Source organism: Ceratocystis lukuohia (assembly GCF_044167205.1).
Source record: "Ceratocystis lukuohia strain C4212 chromosome Unknown Supercontig2_pilon, whole genome shotgun sequence".
NCBI lineage: Eukaryota > Fungi > Ascomycota > Sordariomycetes > Microascales > Ceratocystidaceae > Ceratocystis > Ceratocystis lukuohia.
The window spans coordinates 4,067,957-4,087,916 of NW_027263521.1; the positions used below are offsets into that span (position 1 = coordinate 4,067,957).

Consider the following 19,960-nt stretch of genomic DNA (forward strand, 5'->3'; position numbering starts at 1 on the left):
ATCCAAACGTTAAACAAGAACTTGTGAACCCAAGCACAGCACGGAAAGGAACCAGTAATGCGAGGCCGTCTAGAACAGCCAAGGAACTATAAGATATTTTGAAAGTATGATGAGGCCATACAAACGCCCATCAAAGGCGAAAACACGCTTAGTTATTCGGAGCTTGCGCCCAAATAAACAGGCGCGCACCGAGGAGACGAAGAATTTGGGGAGGTAAAATGGACGAATTCTGGATGACGTCTTAAAAAGCTATGGCCAACTTTTCAGTTTGTTGCAAGGTTTATTTATGACAGACAAGAAGACTCAAGTACAAATCTAGGCCTTGTTCTTGATAGCCATGGTGTTCAGGGCCGAACCGTTCTTGAACCACTCAATCTGGGGCTCGTTGAAGGTGTGAGACAGCTTGATGTCAAAAACAGCCTCGCCAGAGGCGGGGTGGACACGCATGGTCATGGGCTTTCCAACGGCCAGTTCAGTGCACATGATATCGACCTTGTCGTAGGGCTTGACCTTGTCGTAGTCAGCGGGGTCGGAGAAGGTCAGAGGAAGCATACCTTGCTTCTTCAGGTTGGTCTCGTGGATACGAGCAAAGGAGCGGGTAATAATGGCCAGGCCACCAAGGTGGCGGGGCTCCAGGGCAGCGTGCTCACGGGAGGAACCCTCGCCGTAGTTCCAATCACCAATGACAACCCACTTGATACCCTTGGCCTTGTAGTCGCGGGCGACATCGGGAACACCGCCGAACTCACCGGTGGTGAAATTCTTAACCTTGTTAGCCTCCTCGTTAGCCTCGTTGATAGCACCAATCAGCATGTTGTTGGAGATGTTGTCCAGATGGCCACGGTACTTCAACCAGGGGCCAGCCATGGAGATATGGTCGGTAGTGGTCTTGCCCTTGCACTTGATCAGGATGGGGATATCAAGAGCATCCTTGCCATCCCAGGCCTTGAAGGGGGACAAAATCTGAAGACGGTCGGAGCTGGGAGAAACAGATACGGAGACAGCATCACGGTTGGCAGGAGGAGCCTGGTATGTGTTCTCACCAGGATCATAGCCACGCGAAGGGAGGGCCTGGCCGGTGGGGGGCTTCAGCATGAACTCGTTACCATCCTTGTCTTTAAGCTTGTCGGTCAGAGGGTTAAAGTGGAGGGTACCGGCAATAGACAAGGCGACAACCAGATCGGGAGAGGTAACGAAAGAGCGGGTAGCAGGGTTAGAGTCGTTACGGCCAGTGAAGTTACGGTTGTAAGATGAAACAATGGAGTTGGCCTCGCCCTTCTTGACGTCGCGGCGATCCCACTGACCAATGCAAGGACCGCAAGCATTAGCCAAGACGACACCACCAAATTCCTCAAAGGTTTGCAGCTGGCCATCACGCTCGATAGTAGCACGAACCTGCTCAGAGCCGGGGGTGACAGTGAACAGAGACTTGGACTTGAGACCGTGGCTCATGGCATCACGGGCAATAGAGGCAGCACGGTCCATGTCCTCGTAGGAGGAGTTCGTGCAAGAACCAATCAGGCCAACCTTCATCTCAGATGGCCAGTTGTTGTCCTTTGCGGCCTGGCTAAACTTGGAAATGGGAGTAGCCAGATCAGGGGTGTAGGGACCGTTGATGTGAGGCTCAAGTTCGCTCAGGTTAATCTCGATGAGCTGGTCGTACTCGCAGCCTTCATCAGGGCGCAGCTCCTTAGAGTAGACGCGAGCGAAATCACCAATCTCCTTACGCTTAGTAGCGGCAAGGTAGTCGTACATGCGGTCAGAGAAGGGGAATACCGAGGTAGTGGCACCAATCTCAGCACCCATGTTGGCAATAGTGCCCAGACCAGTGGCGGAGATGCTCTCCAGACCAGGGCCGTGGTACTCGACGATAGCGCCAGTACCACCCTTGACAGTAAGAATACCGGCAACCTTAAGGATGATGTCCTTAGGTGAAGCCCAGCCGTTGAGCTGGCCAGTCAGCTTAACACCAATAACCTTGGGAGCCTTCAGCTCCCAGGGGAGGTTAGCCATGACATCCACAGCATCAGCACCACCAACACCAATAGCGCACATGCCCAGACCACCGCCGTTGGGGGTGTGGGAGTCAGTGCCGATCAGCAGACCACCGGGGAAAGCGTAGTTCTCGAGCAGAATCTGGTGGATGATACCAGATCCGGGCTTCCAGAAACCAATGTTGAACTTGGCACAGGCAGAGGCAAGGAAGTCGTAAACTTCCTTGTTGATGTCCTTTGCACGGGCAAGATCCTTAGCGCCGCCAATTTGGGCCTGGATCAGATGGTCACAGTGAACGGTGGTGGGGTTGGCAACGGAAGGCATACCAGCCGACATAAACTGAAGAATGGCCATCTGGGCAGTGGCGTCCTGGCAAGCAACACGATCGGGACGAAGCTTCAAGTAGCTGACGCCACGCTCAATGTCCTGGCTGTGGGGGTCGTCTAAGTGAGAATACAGAATCTTCTCGGCGTAGGTAAGGGGGCGGTTGAGGCGGGAGCGGACGACAGCAAGGTTCTCAGACATCTTCTTGTAGTTGATGAAGTTGCCCTCCTCAAGGTTGTTTTGTCTGACCTGTTGTAAGAAAGAAAACCATCAGTAAACTTTGTTCGGCTTGTGTCTGTACATAGATCCCCAGAATGGAATTGCTTACTTACCTTCTTGTCAAGAGGAGAGTCGTGGACAGTAGCCAAGCGCCGGACTCCGGAAGCAACACCGAACATGGTGCGGTTCCGGGCCATACCCAGAATCTGGCGAGTAGCCAGCATTGTGAATGTGGTATTATGTGGAAGGAGAAATAATGAAGTATAGAATGAAAGTAGCTTCGAAAAGCTCTTCTCACTGATATCTAGGAGATGACAGCAGAGAAATGGAGGCGCGTATTATCTACTCAGTCCCGCAGGGTGAATGTAGACACATGCAGCACACTATAAGCCCCAAATCTAATAGAAAAAGGTAGATTTTAGACAAAGAAAGTGCGACGATGGTGGGTGAAGAGGTGGATTAAGAAGGATAAAAAGAAAAAGAAGGGGAAGAAAGAAAATGCAAAATTATCGGCGTAAAGTATTCGACTAGGTATAAAGGCACGAAAAAAAAGCTCTAAAGCTATGGAAGGGGCAAGAGCAAAGAACTTGTCTTGTCCTGTCACGTAAAAAATAAAATAAAAATAAATTACACCTAGCAAGGCAAGATCCCTCCCTATTCGGCGTTACGATTTCGATTCAACGGAGCAACTCGGCTATGACGAAAGACGTAATAAGACCTGAAGCCCGGGCGGCCGGGCCAATCATCGAGCGTCTATTATGCTATATCAAACACATTATGTGGGGCATTTACAGGTCCTTCCTTGCCTCTTTCCCTTTTGGCAAGTGCCCCAGTTCTCACTTCATTGTGCTTGCTGCTGAGGGCCTCAGGAGACGCACGACCTTCTTGAAGGGAAGGAGGGGCAGAGCAACTATGGAGACAAAAAATCGATTGGGAAAATTTTTGAAAGGGACAAGATGTGGCACTAGCGTAGTGTCAATCAGTGAGTGAAGTGCATGTGCATCAGCATGTACCGCTGTAATGTACCTGTAACAGATGCTAAGTGCAAAGCCGGCACAACTGTTCATTCAAGCTAGATCTAGCCCCAGAAGTACGTGTTAACTACGTCGCAAATAGCAAATGCCTCAGGAACTGGGGAATATAAGCGCAGCTGTCTGGTTGTGGGAAAGGCAATGGCCATCTACGGAAACGACAGCATAAGCCAACTGAACTTGACAGAAGACTAAGTTTTTAGTGTGGCACCGTAAGAGAAGCACGAAGAATTTCCCCACAGTTGTGCCTTCCGGCCAATAGGAATCTATCTATAATAACATAATAACTTCTTACTCCAAGCACAATCACAAGCAAAATAGTGTGAAAATATGGAGCACATCTCCCTGGCCTATAAGCTCCAATATAATGGACGCTTGCGTACAGCCTGAGCAGAGCAATTGGAGATCCTTCTATAATCCGACTCATACTATGTGAATGAAGCTTCTTCAAAGGGAAAATAACATGAAAAAAAAATCAGCCACTCGCTTGTTTTGCAGCCCAGGTAGCAGTTAGTATTTACGAATAACCAACATCACAAATTAGTTTCTCGGCCAAAAATTGAGAGATAGTAGCAATATAAGTGCCCTAACAGCACGCATAACACCAAGTTCAGAGTTATTCTTCAGGAGCACCTGAAGTGGGGCCTGTTCAACATACATCAAGACGGCGGGAAGGAAGATGAGAGCAAGCTCAACAGCTGAACATTAAAAACTTTTGTTTTGACCAATACCAGATACTGTGCTCAGCTAATGGTAGTATAGAGGGTAGATTATTTCCAAAACTACCTTCTTGGCCAGTGGAAGTTTCTATTGAGCTGCCAGTCAAGGAAGAAACGGGTTCTCATCATCTTGCACCTTGCACCTAGAGTACTACTACCAAACCCCATGAAAAGAATTGATCAAGCTAGCCAACTTCCTTCCCTTGCTCTTAGCTTCTTGACACTTGCCGCGGCTCTATTAACGGCGATCCTCGGATATTGGCCTGCTCCTCCTCGGACATCGTAAAAGCCCTCCCTCTACTTGCGTTCTTGACCTTTTTCTCAAAATTCTCGCCGGATGGGAAAGAAGGGGCTATGACCTGTGTTGGCTATTTTTGGGGCCTGAACACCACTGGCGAATAAAAGAGGCCGAAAAGTTATGAAGGAATTCTTATTTGTGACCTTCCAATAGGATGGCGTGTGAAAGATCCCATCGACAGGTTTCGTAGTAATATAATTGGCCCAAGAGACGTTTAGTGTAAAAAGGTGCCTGATTTTTTCTCCGTAAGGGTTGGTGTGAGTCCCACATGGGTCGTAAATACGAGTTTACGTCGGCCGAGCCTCTTGTAACACACAAAGAGAAGGATCCAACTGCTACCAACGCACGTAGGCCGATTGCCTAGAAAATTTACATGTCCTGTACCTCGCGATATTTGTTCCAATTGAACCTTCTAGCTTTTTAGAAGTAGTACGCGATGTATACAGATTTAGCCCATTGGTCTGACTGCTAAACAATGTCATGAGTTGTGAAACTTTTGTGTCTCTCCAATTGAGTTAGGATTCTCTTGATGTTAAACTAATAGTGCCATAATATATCACGATGCTGTGGTTTATGACCATCGCGTTTATCAATTAGTGCTTGGATAAAATAACATTTGCAAACTCGAAAAAAATCCTCTCTAGGCCAGGACCCCAAAAATCAACATCACTCGTCATAGGAGCGAACTTGGGATATAGAGGCGATATTTGTAGGGGGAATCAAGAACTCGGACGAAGCTCGGCAAGGCTAAATAAACGCCATGTAGTAGAGCTCGGGTTATAAGTTGATAGGTCACGTATATGTGGCCTTTTCTTTTTCACATAACTCTTTTGTGTTTGGACAAGCCTTTCCGACAAGGCCGTAGGCTATGGGTATACTAGGAATGCAAATTGGAACATGGGAGAATACCTACGTACAATGCACAGCAATCTTAGAACAATAGTGTTGCTGTTCAATAGAAACTCATCCCAGGCTCACTAGCTATCAAAACTTGAAATATTAAGGATGGAGAGAGAAAGAGAACGTCGCTTTGTTTGAGACAAGATAACTATGTAGCTAGCTGCTTGCGCAGAACAAATCCCTCGAAAAAAAAAGGTCAAAGAAACGACGCATGTAGGAGCAGTTCAAAACGGAAATAATAGATTGATATGAACCGAAACAACTCATATAAAAACAGAAATAAACAAGACAGCCAACAAAAGCCACGAGTGGAAACGAAGAAAAAAAGGATAAAAGGAAGCAAAACACATAACAGGCATAAATGAGCCACAGTCTATCTAACCGAACATTCGCTGGGCTTTCAATCAAAAACTGTCCAAAAAAAACAAATAAGCACAAGGCTTACTTGAACAGCTTGATCTTGATCTTGGCGCCAGCCGTCTCCGTTACCTCGGCGGTCGCAGCATTGTCAGTAACAGTACTAAGACCCTTTCCGGTGTATGTGGGGTTACGGACACCAGTGATCAGCTTGCCACGGGTGTTATCATTGTCTTGCTTATTGTGCTGAAGCAATCTTTCGGTTCTGAGCACAGAAGGCAGCGAGTCTGTCTTGATGATGTCAAGTTTGCCAATGACGACGGGGCCAACAATGACACCCACGATAACCACTAGCATGAAAAAGTACAGAGTAGCGTAGCGCGTAACACGGCGACGACGGAGTTTGGACTGTTTCAGAGAGTAGATAGGAGGGCGCATCTGTCTGGAAGGGCGCATCCAGAAAAGCATTGTACTGTGGATAGTGTCCATTTTAGGCACCATAAGGAAGGGGAACATGAAGATCAGAATGAAATGTCCCAGGAAGAAATCGGCTCCGAACATTGTAAGCTCTGTAATTTTGCACAGGAACTCACGGGCAGGTTGGGAGATAGAGTGCCATCCCATGGAGTACCATTTACCAGACCAAAAAGCTATGTTGGACTGGTCAGTCTTCATCTCACGAGTCAGGGCCAGCGAAATGATCAACTTGACAATGAAGCGTTGGACGGCCATAGCAGCGATCATACCAATGACGGTACGGGCCCAGTTGAAGTCCTCAAGAACGAACATGACCTCAAAAGTAACAATGAGGATGACGACGGAAATACCATGCGCAATGCCGGCAAGGACTGATCCAAACTTTTTGCAGCACATACTAAGAAGAGGGCCCATGAAGCAAGCCATGAAGAACATCATGAACAGAGCGCCCATATTAACTACAATGGGAAGGACAGCCACAATGCCGAGGCGAATAACAGAGTTGGTAGGACCGTCGGTGTCAGAGGCATCCTCTGCGACACCAGTCTGCGCGTTGATGTACAAATACGGAACCACTGTAATGGCTACCAGTACCAGCGGGGCAAAAATCTCACCGAAGAAAAGGTTACCCATAGCAGCGCGAGGAACGTCTGCAGAAAGCTTCGATGAAGGATCACCAAGGACTTTGCGCTTGTAGCCAGTGATACGCGTACGGGACAGACGGCAGAAGGAAATCCACGAAGACGCGTGAGAACGAGAGTTACCTCGCGAAAGCCAACGAAGGTAATCACGGTAGTCAATGAAGAAATCATTCCAGGCGAACTGATGGGGGTTGTAGAGGAAGGGGGAAATGCAAAGAGCCAGGAGTGAGAGCCAGAAGTATACTAGAGCGGGTGTCCAGACAGTAGAAGTGGCAAAGAGGAGCATGAGCACCAGGCGAGCGCCGAAGTATATGGAAGGGGCTGCGAATCGTGAGTACAGCACACCGAACGGAATACGCGCAGTGGCAAAACCACGTCCGGTACCGATGTAACGAGCACCGCCGAACGACAAGTTCTGCTGGACAGCATTGGCGTAAATCTGGCAAGTAAAGACCTCAAAGAGGGGAGAAAGCGAGCAGAACTGCTTGAGCAGACGCAAGCAGCAACGCCAAGCACCACGTTCGATAAGTTCCTGAGTAGCCAGAGGCACAAATGATAAGAAGAACACAAAAACGATAGAAATAATGGAACGGTACACCCAATCAGCAACGGCGTCCGTGTTGGCGCAGCCGGTAGGGTACAAAGCATCCGTGATAGGAACGTTACGGTTGTAATCGCAGGCAATCGTTTCGTGACGCAGAGCACCGAGGTTGAGTAGAACAATCATGAACAGCTGAACTGACAGCATGATGAACATGTTGTTCAAGTGGAAACCTGGATGGGCGTAGAAGAAAGACAAGAAACGATCAAGAGGAAGCTGCGTGCCGAGATAGTAGTATTCACGGGAAAGCATCTGTTCTCCCATACCAGTGCCAATCTTGGTCGTGAAGTTAAGAATCGAACCAAAACCCAAATCACGACCCTTACCACATTGGTAGTACTCGCAGTGCTTGATGCGACCACCGCGTAGCATTGCATTCATACCGGCGTAAATATCTTCGTTCAGATGAAGACCTTTTTGGGCCTTTGACACACCACCACGGGTACACATGAAGATACCGTTGAGGAAATCAGGATGACCGTAATGAAGCTTACCACCAATTTGAGCTAGTGTACGAGCAGAGAGAGTACCGAATGTCTGTTCCTTTCCGGCGGCCACGTCACCCATGATGCCGATGTTCTCAGAGAAAATGTACTCACGGGCACCCAGAATGGCAACAGGGGAGGTAACCTCGTTCTTCACGCCGGGAGTATATGGCGATGTGTTTTCAAGTTTCATTTCCTCAAACTCAGCCAATACGGAGCGAATCTTCAAACATTCCTCGAGGTAGTTGTCCTGGTTGGCATCAATGAGCTGCATGTACTCGCCACGGTAGAAGATAACAGCGTGATTCTGGTTGTCAGACTTTCCATCTCCGAGAATAGGATTTCCAGAAAGCTGAACACGGAATTTGGGACGACGCATTCCATTTTCCATGACCTCACAGTGGCCGTCAATTAGAGCAGAGTACAGACGGGGCTCATCGCCCTCGTTGACGGGAGGTTCCTCATCAAGATAAGCAATCTGCAAATCAGGGTAGGCACGAAGAAGGAATTCAGTGTTCTCCATTTCTTCCTTCTTGAATTTCGCGTAACGCTGCATGGAAACTACCAGCTTAAACTTTCGGCGGGCCATGCGTTCCAGTTCTCGTTCAAGCTTGTCAGAGTTACCACCAAACATTTGAACGACTTCGGGATTCTCGACACGGTAAAGTAACTTGATAGCACGGCTGTAGTTCATAAAACCTGAGATGGTGCGGTAGAGAGTCTGGGAGCGCAACGAAGCCCATATACGGGTACGGAGGGTATACTCAGGTGCAGAGCTCTTGAAACCAAGGAAATAGAATGGAAGGTCGTCAATCTTGCTCTTGGCCGTGTCCTTTTCACTTTTCTCGTTGTTAGAGTCCATGATGGAGGTCTCGTCGGCAAGAATCTTGGTATCCTTGACAAAGCAATCCCATTCATGAGGGTGAAGCTGCTTGAGATATTCAAGAAGCGTGACGCGGGAGTAGGGCTCATCCTCACGGATAATTTCACGAAGTGAAAGAAGGATCTTTTCCGAGTAGTGGGGGATAAAGACGGTGAAAGTAGGCATGTTATCGACAGGCAGAGGCTCCGGGATGGGGGTAGAAAGAGACTGCGCAAAGAAAGAGATACGGCGCTCAGCTTCACTGTGGCTGGGGAAGTATTCTGTCTTGAAGGAGTGGTCTTCCTGGGACACGAAGAAGGTAGGTGCACGAAGGGTACGCTTGCCCTCTTGCTCTGAAGGAACCTGGTGGTAGAGAAGCTTCTGAACGTGGTCGATTGCCAGAAGATGTTCACGGTACATACTGATAACGATGGCGTTCCAGATTTGAGAAATTAGCACCTTGGGTTTGTACTTGATTTCCATATCAGTGGTAGCCAAGACCTTGGAGTAGATACGCTTGGGCAAACGAGAGTAGATGTTTCTCCAAGGAGTCCAAATGGAAGAACCAAGGTAGAAAGACCGTGCAATGGAGAAAACAGTGTTGACCAAGACGTAGAACAAGTAGGTGTCAAGGAAGAAGAAAATCAAATCTGTGACCGTCATCAAACCAAGCGTAATAGCTGGTTGGTGCTTGCACAAAACGTCGCCAAACATCTTGTCACCTTGACATTGAATCTTCATGATGGACAGATAACGTATGGGATCACGGAAAGACAGGGTCAGGTACATGTACGACTCAGCAAACTTGGCGCCAAAGGTCGCTAGCCACAGGCCGTAAGACATTGCCAGATCGTTGCCTTTAAGTCGGGGCCAGCTGGCAGTAAAGGTTTGCGAGGCCACGTACCGACGAGAATTCTTTGTCAGGTACGAGCCAAACAGACCACCCAGGGGCATGATGGCAAAGAAGATGAAGGTATGCAGGGCGAGCACAAAGTGGCCAATACCAACATACTTCAGGATTTTCTTCGACGTTGTATCAGTTGCAACCATGAAGATGTAAACGAAAGGAGCCACGTTCAGGACGAAGACGAGCAGGAGGAAAAGTAGACGCTTCGTCAGATGCTGAGCACCAGCCCAACGACGGGGGACATACGTCCATTCACAAAGAGTTGCCAGGATTTGAATGAATGAAGCAAAAGCACCACCTAAACCAACAATTGAGAACAGCTTGCCGGTTTCTGGTTGATTGTTAACCTGTTGCTCGTACTCATTACCGAGGATAACGCTGGGGGCATTAAAGGCGGTGTAGAACCAAAACATGGTGATGTGAATAATCCAAATACGATTAAAATTCACCACCATGTGGAACCACGAACGCGACTCTTTGTAAGTCTTGAAGAACGACTTCTTCCAAGACACTTCCCCGAGCTTCATGTAACGCTCAGCGGGAGGGACGTCAACAAGCCGAGATTTATCCTCGAGAACAATGCGCTCGATACCCTCAGGATACCAGAAAAGCTGGTTGCAATCATCATAACCAATGATCTGCTTGTGATCGCGCTCACGACGGACGTATTTGCCGTCGAGAATTTCATATCCTTGGTCACGGCAATACTGGTACAATGGAGTAATGCACTTTTCCAGATATGTGAGTTCGTCAACGGGCTCAGTCTGGTTCTGGCAGGCCGGCGAATTCAAGTAGTCATCACAGCACTTGAAAATGAAGCACAAGCACTCAGGCATGAACCTCACTTGGTTAGCTTCACCCCAGCACAACAGGTAAAGAGCAATTTGACGGCACCTATCATGCTGTGACATCCGGTTCATGCGTGTTTTCCAGCGGAACTCGGCAGCTTCAAGGCTATCATCGCCCTCCAGATCCTGAAGCTGCTCAGCCTCAGTTTGGTCTGCATCGCCACCCTTCTTCTTCTTCTTGTTTTGCTTTTTCAAGCCTTTGCCTTTGGTCACATTGGCGAAGCCGACGGCGTCATCAAGGTCAAGATGAGCAGCGAAGTACCATTTGCGGTAGTTGGCGTTGTCACCACCAATATAATCGGCATGGAGAGAAAGAAGAGCCTGGTTAGGGGTCATGCGCGACGCTCGCGAGTCCAGCTGGATCATAAGATGATCGTACATGTTCCGCATGCTGTCCCGCTGAAATCCGAACTTGGCAGTGAGATCAACGAAGATATCCTCAATCTCCTCTTTGGACAAAGGAATTTGGGCTTCTGAAGTCCAAGCGGGGTACGGTTCACGAGAACGTTGTCCAGCGGGTAGAACATTGCCATAGTCCATGCCGAAGTTGGGCGTTGAGGCACCCGACGAACGGTTTCCGCCATAGGATACCTGCGAAGAAGGAGGCCGAAATCCACGGGCGCCGCCCTGACCTTGATCGTATCCATCGTAGCGTTCGTCGCCTCGGCCATAGTAGTCCATATCTGTGGCACGAGCCATGTCGGATCGCATGGTGAAATCGCTGAAGGTCTCTGAATCATCTTCGGAGCCATGGGGGCGGCCACCGCGGTTGTCGTAGCCAGCATTGTCATAGCCTTGGTCGTAGCCTTGTGCACCGCCACCCTGGCCATTGCCGTAATAATTGTCCTGATATTGCTCCTGGTTGTCGTAGTAGCCGCCGTCTTGATGGTATGCATTGTTCGAATCGGCATTGTAGTAGCCACTAAGAGAAGCATTAGCAACTAAGCCCGTACACATATACGACGTTTACATCAAAGTGGTGATTGACTTACGAGTTGTCGTAGTAGCCATCATTTCCTCCACGCTGGTTCTGGTCGTATCCGTTATCGTAGTACTGGTCATCTTGATAGTACTGGTCCTGGCCACCATTGCCTTGACCCTGGGCATGGCCTTGGCCATTGTACCCGTCATCGTAGCCTTGGTGGCCGTTGCCACCACCTGGGTATGCTGACATTATGTTGAGACTCTATGTGAAATTGTACTGCTGGCCGTGTTAATTTTCCGTTCGATTGCGTGCAGCCATCTTCTCACTAGCTAGGGCAGCCTACCTTTTATTCAGACATCAGGGAAGTAGTGTTAAAAAGTCTGAGTACGAAAATGACAGGAGAGCTAGATTTCAGGGACACTGAATCTGCGGATTACTGTTTGATAGATGTATAAAGCACTAAGCCAACGGTGGTGTGGTTTTTTTGATGTTGATGAAATAACAAGAGCAAATGATTGAGACACGGTGGTCGAAAGCTCAAGGAGAAAAATGCGAAGTAGCAAAAAACGCGGCAAAATTGATTCAACAAATAGAAGCTTTGTCTGGTTGCTACGGGTGTTGTTATCCGCCGGTACCAGCTCGCGACGAACAATGTTTGTAAGAAAGCAAAACGACGAAAGGAAAAAAAAAATGTAGGTACTGGATTATCACAAAAGGGTGGATAAGAAGAAGAAATAAGGAAGAGGGGAGGTAGGAGAGAAAGAAAAGCAAAAAAGATCGTGTGGATAGAGGGTGTTGACAAACAAGTAGAAGGGGGAAAGGAAGAAAGGGATGTCAACGACAGAATTCCTAGGTTTACCAGAGAGTCAGGGAGTTGTAAAAAAGAGCAAAAGGAATCAAAAGGGAGGTAGAAAAAAAGGATAAAAAAAAGGAAGAGCACATAAAGGAGAAAAAAATAAAAGGGCGGACGGGCGACCCATTGAGGGGGGGGGAGGCAGCCACCTTCTTTAGTTCGCTTTTTATTCGTGTCTGTGGCCTGTAGCCTGTGTGGGTGCATTCTGAGGTACAGGTTACAGTGCAAAGCTGTACAATTTGGCTAGTTGGCCTTGCCACCTACAATATCCTTGCCTTGAGGTAACTACGGCCGTGAATACAAATACACAGCTTAAAGTAAGGCAAATGCCATATGAGGTGCAGAACGTGATATCAGACCATAGTTGTTACTTGTTTTTTTAGTGTTTGTTGTGATCGCGCCCATTATTTGCCTGTTGGTATTGGTATCCTCTATAAGCCAAGGTACAGTAGCTAGATATACGGCAGGTAGGAGCTATGTCTCTCCAAGATCCAATTGACACTGTGGAGCAGTATAGCATGCGGAACGGAGCGCAAATTTGGCGTTGAGAATGAGGCTGAATCATCAGGCCCTTCCTTGGCCGTCCCTTGATTATGAATTTACGTCGCATTATGCCATATGGAAAACTAAATCGAGCTCCCAAGCCACACTTCTGCTAAAGCAAGCCGAGTAAGAAAACACACCATGAGAAGCTGTTGCCCAGCGCAGTAAGGTGGTGGCATCGGGTCTTCGTTCGATCCACTAAAAGGCTAGCTTTTGCGTGAGGCTCCATCCCACTCAAGTGCTGCCGTGTACCCCTGACGGGTTGTAGAGCGAAGATAGGCCGGAAAGTCAGGGGGAGGGGGTGGCTTTCAGGCACAGTCTGACAAAGTACAAATACAGTGGCACCGTACCATACTTGGTGGACACTAGAGCGAATAACCTTCACAAAAGTTTTTTAGTCCACAGTTTCCGTCTGCATTTTTACGCGTTACGCTTACAACACCAGGACCAACCCAGCGCTCCCTTACGGAGGCTAAACACTTGACGTTGGTCGTGTGGGGGGTGTTATGCTAGGCACTACAATATCTTTGGAGTTAGGAAATACTTATCAGCTGCTTCAGCTATGAAAAGGCAGCTTGGGATGAGGCCCCACTTGTTGTCTAAAAAGATGTTACGTATGCAGGTCGCAATGCCCAGGCCAATCAGCGACTGGCCGGGCTTTAAGCCCCATTGCAAATATTGGTAGAATGAATGCACCCCTATTTTCTCACTTGACTCAATCAATACCTTGCATTTCTTTTCGCCCCTCTACTTCTCGACGTAGGACGAGAATGAAGGGCTATGAAGTATTTTCCTACTAGGCAGGCTATCGAAGACGTGATGGCAGAGGGAAAATACATGAGAGAAAAAGGCCAGTCAGCTACGGATGCCATGGAAGCAATATCCGACCCATACAACTATGTTCCATCTTGGATAGTATGTGCCGCCTCAGCCCCCTTTTCATTATCTTGCCAGCCTTGCCATGTCGTATTCCTCTCTCTCCGATCATGTTTCGCAGTGACTTGGCTTTGTCTCTTCTAAATCCTGATTATTCTGCTAACGCTCTCCTCATCCAAGCCAGCTGTAGCTAACAAAATAAACATCTTCGGAATGGAAAGATGAGCATGCTATCCAATGTCAGTCCCAGGTGTTGCTGGCTTCTTGCCCCTCGCTCCGCTCCCCTGATGGTGGCGAATGATTTTCTTCAGTAATCCTGTATGCGCATGTATTATCGGACTCATACTTTTTCCACCGGGCCTTGTGGTTCTTTCTCTCTCATTATCGCCCCTTGCCCTTCCTTTTTCTGCTCCTAGGTGTGTGCAATATCCTGGGTTCGATACGATACAGTGTAGCGTACCTTGCGTTGATTCTTCTTACATTGTTGTTTTGCTAGTCAATCCGATTCTCGACAGCCCCGCCCCACAGTTCCATGGCTCCTTGCTCCTTCCTTAACGGCTACGGCACGCACGGAGGTTCAGGTTATTGCCTAGCTGGCGTGGCTAGGGATTTGATAGGCGCTATCGTTAGAAGCGTAGCGTTGGAAGTAAGCAAGCAGCTAACGTGCATTCGGTATTGTCCCTTCAGCTTCTGTGGATTTCTACCACCAAGTCTACCTGAAGCAGGAACAACCCCGAGTTCTTGAGGACAAATATACACATGGAATAGCACATTCATCCAATCCGTTTATCGGACTCAAGCGTCCTACAATGTCCCATCCACAATTTTTTTTTACCCTTATAAAACCTCTAGTGATTACGGAAAATATGATGGACATGCAACGCTGTGCCCAGTTAGCTAGCTGGCTGCCTTCAGTCCAAGTATGCACACAGACAGGCTTGGAGCCCTTTGATCTTAGCCATGTTCGTGTTAACCCTAGGCTAACGTGCGATGCAATCTGTCTCTATCTGTGTAGGGATTGTCTCGTTTTTCTTGGGCGTTTCACGTTTGCTCTCCTTCCGTCATGCGCATGATTTACAGGCGAAGCACGTCTCTTCTACTTCGAAGTCTCCTGGTTTTATCTCTATTCTCTGGAATAGGAATCCCCCCTGTCCTCCTAGCAGCTCTGGCGAAGGGCCTAGCCCCTCTCCTTTGTGCTCATCTCCCCTGTCTATCTTGCTTCTAAGAAAGAGAACTGGAGGAAGGACTCGGCGGAAGTCAAATTCCCCCCTACCATGAATACCGCATCAAACGGCCTAGGGCTATAAATTTCCACCTATTTATCGAGACACACAGCCAATTTGTCTAGCGAGTATTTATTCTTCACAGGCAAAGGGTTGAAGAAGCAGGATGGAAGTCTCAAGTTCAACCTCTTCGAAGAATCTAACGCAACGTACATTACAAATAGTGTGCTTGGCGGATGGCCTCTCCAGGCTGTGACCATTAAACACACGTCTATTATTGATCAACTAACTGCTTGTATCTTTCCCTTAGTTGCTAGCTAGCCCATTCTATAACAATCACGAAGAAGGCCTAGATTCCTGAGAATTGAATGTCTTGTTTTCAACTGGTCCTGGAGCCTGTATTGCATTTTACCTGTTTGTACCCTTCCATAGGCGATATCGAGGTTTTCAGTTCACAAATGATCAATCTGCATCGCCACCCTCAATTCATGTAACATGCAAACAAGTGTTGCGCCTAAATGCATGTATGTGGGTAACCCACGTTCCAGTGTGGTCGTCTCAGTGGATTTAGGGGGTTTCTCTGCACTAAAATCAAATTGTCGGTGAGAAGTTGCAGACCGTTCCCGTTCCAGTGTCTCTTCCTTCGCCCTGCCCAGTTGATATAGTGTTTGTTGGTGGGTAAGATACAAGGACCATGCATATCGTCGTAGTCGCCGTGGTCGTCAGTGGCAAGAATCCGCCCAGAGATGTGCAAAGCAAAGATGCATATCTGTTCATATATTCAACTCTTGGCAAGGTCTTTGTGTTCTCGTGTTTATTCTGAACGTAGTCGATGTGCACCTGTGGTACGATATGGCTGACGCATATATCCCACGTCTTAGCCGTCACCTCACATACACGCATACACGGCTTTGTCGTTGGCGTTGGTAAGAAACACCAACCAACACGAGATTTAGTTTGTCTTTCGGTCGGCTGTATGGTGAAACAGCATCCGCCAATTCACCAAGCGCCTGAAGCTGAAAGAACTAAAACCGGAGGCCATCCTTCCTCTCAGCCATTCACAAAGTGGACGAAGGAGACACACCACAGTAGTCCACAATCTAAAAATCTTATTAAAGGCTAAAAAAAACTCATCTGTGTATCTTGCTCAGCACTGAAGGCTTATTTCCGCCATCAATATTAGCCAGGACCTGACAGCTCTTAGTCCTGCACAAATATCATACTTGAATTTCAACTGTTATTAAACGTGATATATCTCAAATTGGATCCTGCTCGATGGGTATACAAAATATAGATAGTTGTACTCTTGTACTGAAAAAAATATATGTATATATTTCGTAGGGTTAGATTGCCCTTCTCGTTCTTCTAAGAACACTAGGGTTAGTACGTATTTCTCCTAACCCTTGTAAGATAGCACCTGTGCCACTGGTGACTTATTGCCATAGTAACAGGGCTAAGCCTAGTGATACACAAAAACAATGAAGCCAAGAGCCTTGCCTTTGACGTGACGATTCTTTGATATAGTTTGCACATGATAAAGTAGCTTTATGGGTAGGTTCTGGGATACCCTTTTTTATTACCCATAACTTCTACATTATACCTCACAAGCCTACTTTTCCAAGGCTGTGGTAACCTTGTGATAAGAGATTTCGACAGCCTCGTGCATATCGATATACAAGAGGTGGTCACCACCAAAAAAGTTGCTTTAGCTTTCCAAGTTGCCTTTTACGATCGATATTTGCGGAGTAGTAGAACGGCTTCCCACAGTTAGCTATTGAAAACCAGTTCGCGATGTCTTCCCACGATCAGTCCTCCTCACCTCCCCAAAGCTGCGCAAGGCTTGGTTCCTCGACACCCTCGATAGCTGGCTTGTCAAGCGGTATTGGCAAAATCTCTCAAGATACGAGCTCTAAGCTCTTTTCAACCCCCCACAAGCTCCAGGGACCTGCTAGGTCTCTCCTATCTCCAAAGAAGGCTCCTGGAAGTACTGTCAAGATTCGCCGCTTCGCCGATAGCCAAACCCTCGAGAACCCTCTTCTTGGAAAGATCGACCGTGGAAAGTCTCAACATGGATGGATTGACTTGGACCAAAAGTTGCTAGGGCTTCGTGATCATGAGTCTCTAGACACACGAAAGTTACGGACACGGGGGTCTGGAATCAAACCTGCATCTAGAGGACGGTCAATGGCAAGTTTTATGTCTTTTAGTGATGGCAGCGATAACGACGATATTTCTCATACTGGATCGGATCTTGATGCTAGTCGCTGTTCAGGCCTTGACGACTTTGTGCCTGTTCTTGTCCCAAACTCCCTTAAAATAAGGGATGGAATGGATGCTGACACGACACTTCGCATGAACTGGAGGGAGCCTCGGAGACTTACCGAGTTAGACAAGAGCGACGTTACTATTGTGGAGGGCCCAAATCACCATATCGAAAATTCCAAGGTGAACGAAATATCTTCCAGCTCCAATGATCTGTAAGTTTTTGCTTTCCGTGCGTTCATGTGCTGCGTCCCAATCGCATTACTGACAACACAAAATAACACAATAACAATACCATTACTGACAAACCCCTAAGAAGCAGTGCAGTTGACATGAGCCAGATCGATCCTAGTATTGCAGATTCTCTGGCTTTAAGCATGGAGAAAAAGCTTTCAGCTTCTGATCAATTGTCCAGCTCCATGACTCTCACTCCATCATCTGGACCGACTACGAATCCTGCATTGTTACGAAAACTTGTAGAGAACTCCGCTTGGTGCCAGGATATTTCCAGCGACTTCGATGACTCCTCAGACTCTGATATTACTGGATTTGTCCCGTCGAAATTACCAAGAACAGAAAAGAAGGAAAAATCTACATCCCCAATCAAGAAGTCAAGCCAAGCACGTAGTTCTCGTAACATCAAAAAGGAATTTGAAGCTACAAAGCATGAAATGGCGACAAAATTCCTCGCAGAGCTTGACGCCGCTATTACCAAGGGCAAGATTGCTGAAATGACGAAATCTACAGGTGGCGTTCAAATTGTTTGGAGCAACAAGCTGAATACAACTGCTGGCAGGGCCAACTGGTCTAGGAAAACGTCGATAACCAAGGTAGACGGACAGGAAGAGATTGTCGAGCACAAACACTTTGCGTCTATTGAACTTGCCACGAAGGTTATTGCAAATGAAGAGCGTCTTCTGAATGTGATTGCTCATGAATATTGCCATTTAGCCAACTTCATTATCAACAATCTGAAGACAAATCCACATGGACGAGAGTTCAAGGCCTGGGCCACGCAAGTTTCCAATGCTTTTGGACACCGCGGTATCGAGGTCACGACCCGGCATTCGTATGATATTGATTTCAAATACGCTTGGGAGTGCTCTTCATGTGGTCTTGAGTATCAGCGTCACTCAAAAAGTATTAACCCTGAACGCCAGCGATGTGGAAAGTGCAAGTCTGTCTTGGTCCAAACTAGACCTACACCGAGAAGTGCATCTGGGAAGCCCTCGGAGTACCAGTCATTTATGAAAATCCAGATGAAGGCCATCAAGGCAGAAAATCCAACGCTCAAGCAGAAAGACATAATGAGGATGGTTGGGGACCTATGGGCAGAGCACAATAGAAATAAGGGACTTGCTATTGCTGCATCTGCTACTCAAGCCGTTAGAGTTGATGAAGAAGAAGAAGACGAAGAAGAAGAAGAAAACCTTGATGATCTCCTGGCTGCTCAACTTACAGGACTGACACTACAAAAATAGACAGCTAATTTGTGCTTTGAGATGCAATGGGGCTTACATGATATACGGGCGGGTTGGTTAGATGAGCGGAGTCCTCATTTCTCCGGGGTTGCTAGCTCTAAATTAGCTCTGGACGTCTCGTTTTAGAACTCGACTGTTCTATTTGCGCTTGGTTTACATCTTTGAACGAGATAGTATTGCTCATGACTACTATAGCTAGTGAAGGTAAAAGAGAACAAAACAGGATCGATATATTCTCCGACCTAATCATGAACTAGAAGCTGATTATCCATGGCTCTGAGGTACATGGCTAATCCGCACCGAAGAGAGCATAATCTTTGATATCAAAAGTTTCTCGAATTTGATCAGCAAACTGGATTGCTTGTTTGATTTTAGAGCCCTGCTTTCCGGCTTGCAAGTCGATCTCAAACTCGTCGTATTCGCCCTTAACATGTGGCACGTTGATAGTGATGAGGATATCAGTGTCCTTATTTTCCAGTCGTAGCAAGATCATAATCAGTCCTGTAAACACAGGTCCTCTGTTGCTGTAGTCATTTTGTGGAGGGGTGTCTGTGGCAATCAGACTGTAGCAAGGATACTTGCTGTGAAAACAGTTAGGACAACAAACTTGGCAACACGGGCTAGGAGGTGCACTTACCTATTAAGATGGTTGAAGCTAGTTGCTTTTTTGTCCCATACCTGGATGTTGCCTTTGCTATCTTCCCCGACAAGATCCATGAGGTGTTGTTCCAGCGCTTCACCATCAATCTCGGCATTGCTGCCCGGGTCACCTATACGCTCGTTGATTTCAAAAACAATACTTGTGAGGCCATTGCTGTCGATGAATACTTCCTGGTGATCAGGAACGGTGCGAATATTACTATGATACAGGAGTAAGAGAGATGAAAGCGTGTCAACAAGGCCGGACTTGAGCAATGACCAACACATACCTGACGTCGATGTACGATTGGGGCAGGTCGACTACAATGGCGCCGCCATAAAGAGGGGTAGATTTGTAGTTTGCCATGATGGAGAAGAATGTACTCTTTATGTGGGAGTTGATTTTTTTTCTTACGCGGGTGATCTGACTGTACTGAATTTGGGTTTCTGTGTCATAGTGGAATAAATATGGAAGAATGGGGAGCTCATTTATT

At 47.4% G+C, this 19,960-nt stretch overlaps 4 protein-coding genes across 4 annotated transcripts; 1 reads left to right on the top strand and 3 right to left on the bottom strand.

The window, feature by feature from the left end:
• Positions 1–315: 315 nt before the first annotated feature.
• HOO65_021005 (Aconitate hydratase mitochondrial) lies at positions 316–2,762 on the bottom strand (the record flags this gene model as incomplete). The annotated part of the gene is made up of 2 exons (XM_071006487.1): positions 316–2,568; positions 2,652–2,762. The coding sequence occupies 2 exons, from the start codon at positions 2,760–2,762 to the stop codon at positions 316–318; spliced, it is 2,364 nt and encodes a 787-aa protein (XP_070861643.1).
• A 3,165-nt stretch (positions 2,763–5,927) lies between these two features.
• On the bottom strand, positions 5,928–11,838 carry HOO65_021006 (1 3-beta-glucan synthase component FKS1; the record flags this gene model as incomplete). Its single annotated transcript, XM_071006251.1, has 2 exons — positions 5,928–11,586; positions 11,657–11,838. 2 exons carry the CDS (start codon positions 11,836–11,838, stop codon positions 5,928–5,930), a joined length of 5,841 nt encoding a protein of 1,946 aa, XP_070861644.1.
• Positions 11,839–16,875: 5,037 nt separating this feature from the next.
• On the top strand, positions 16,876–18,827 carry HOO65_021007 (putative hmg box-containing protein; the record flags this gene model as incomplete). The annotated part of the gene is made up of 2 exons (XM_071006597.1): positions 16,876–17,561; positions 17,762–18,827. 2 exons carry the CDS (start codon positions 16,876–16,878, stop codon positions 18,825–18,827), a joined length of 1,752 nt encoding a protein of 583 aa, XP_070861645.1.
• A 289-nt stretch (positions 18,828–19,116) lies between these two features.
• On the bottom strand, positions 19,117–19,833 carry HOO65_021008 (ran-interacting Mog1 protein; the record flags this gene model as incomplete). Its single annotated transcript, XM_071007037.1, has 3 exons — positions 19,117–19,408; positions 19,465–19,686; positions 19,757–19,833. 3 exons carry the CDS (start codon positions 19,831–19,833, stop codon positions 19,117–19,119), a joined length of 591 nt encoding a protein of 196 aa, XP_070861646.1.
• Positions 19,834–19,960: the final 127 nt, after the last annotated feature.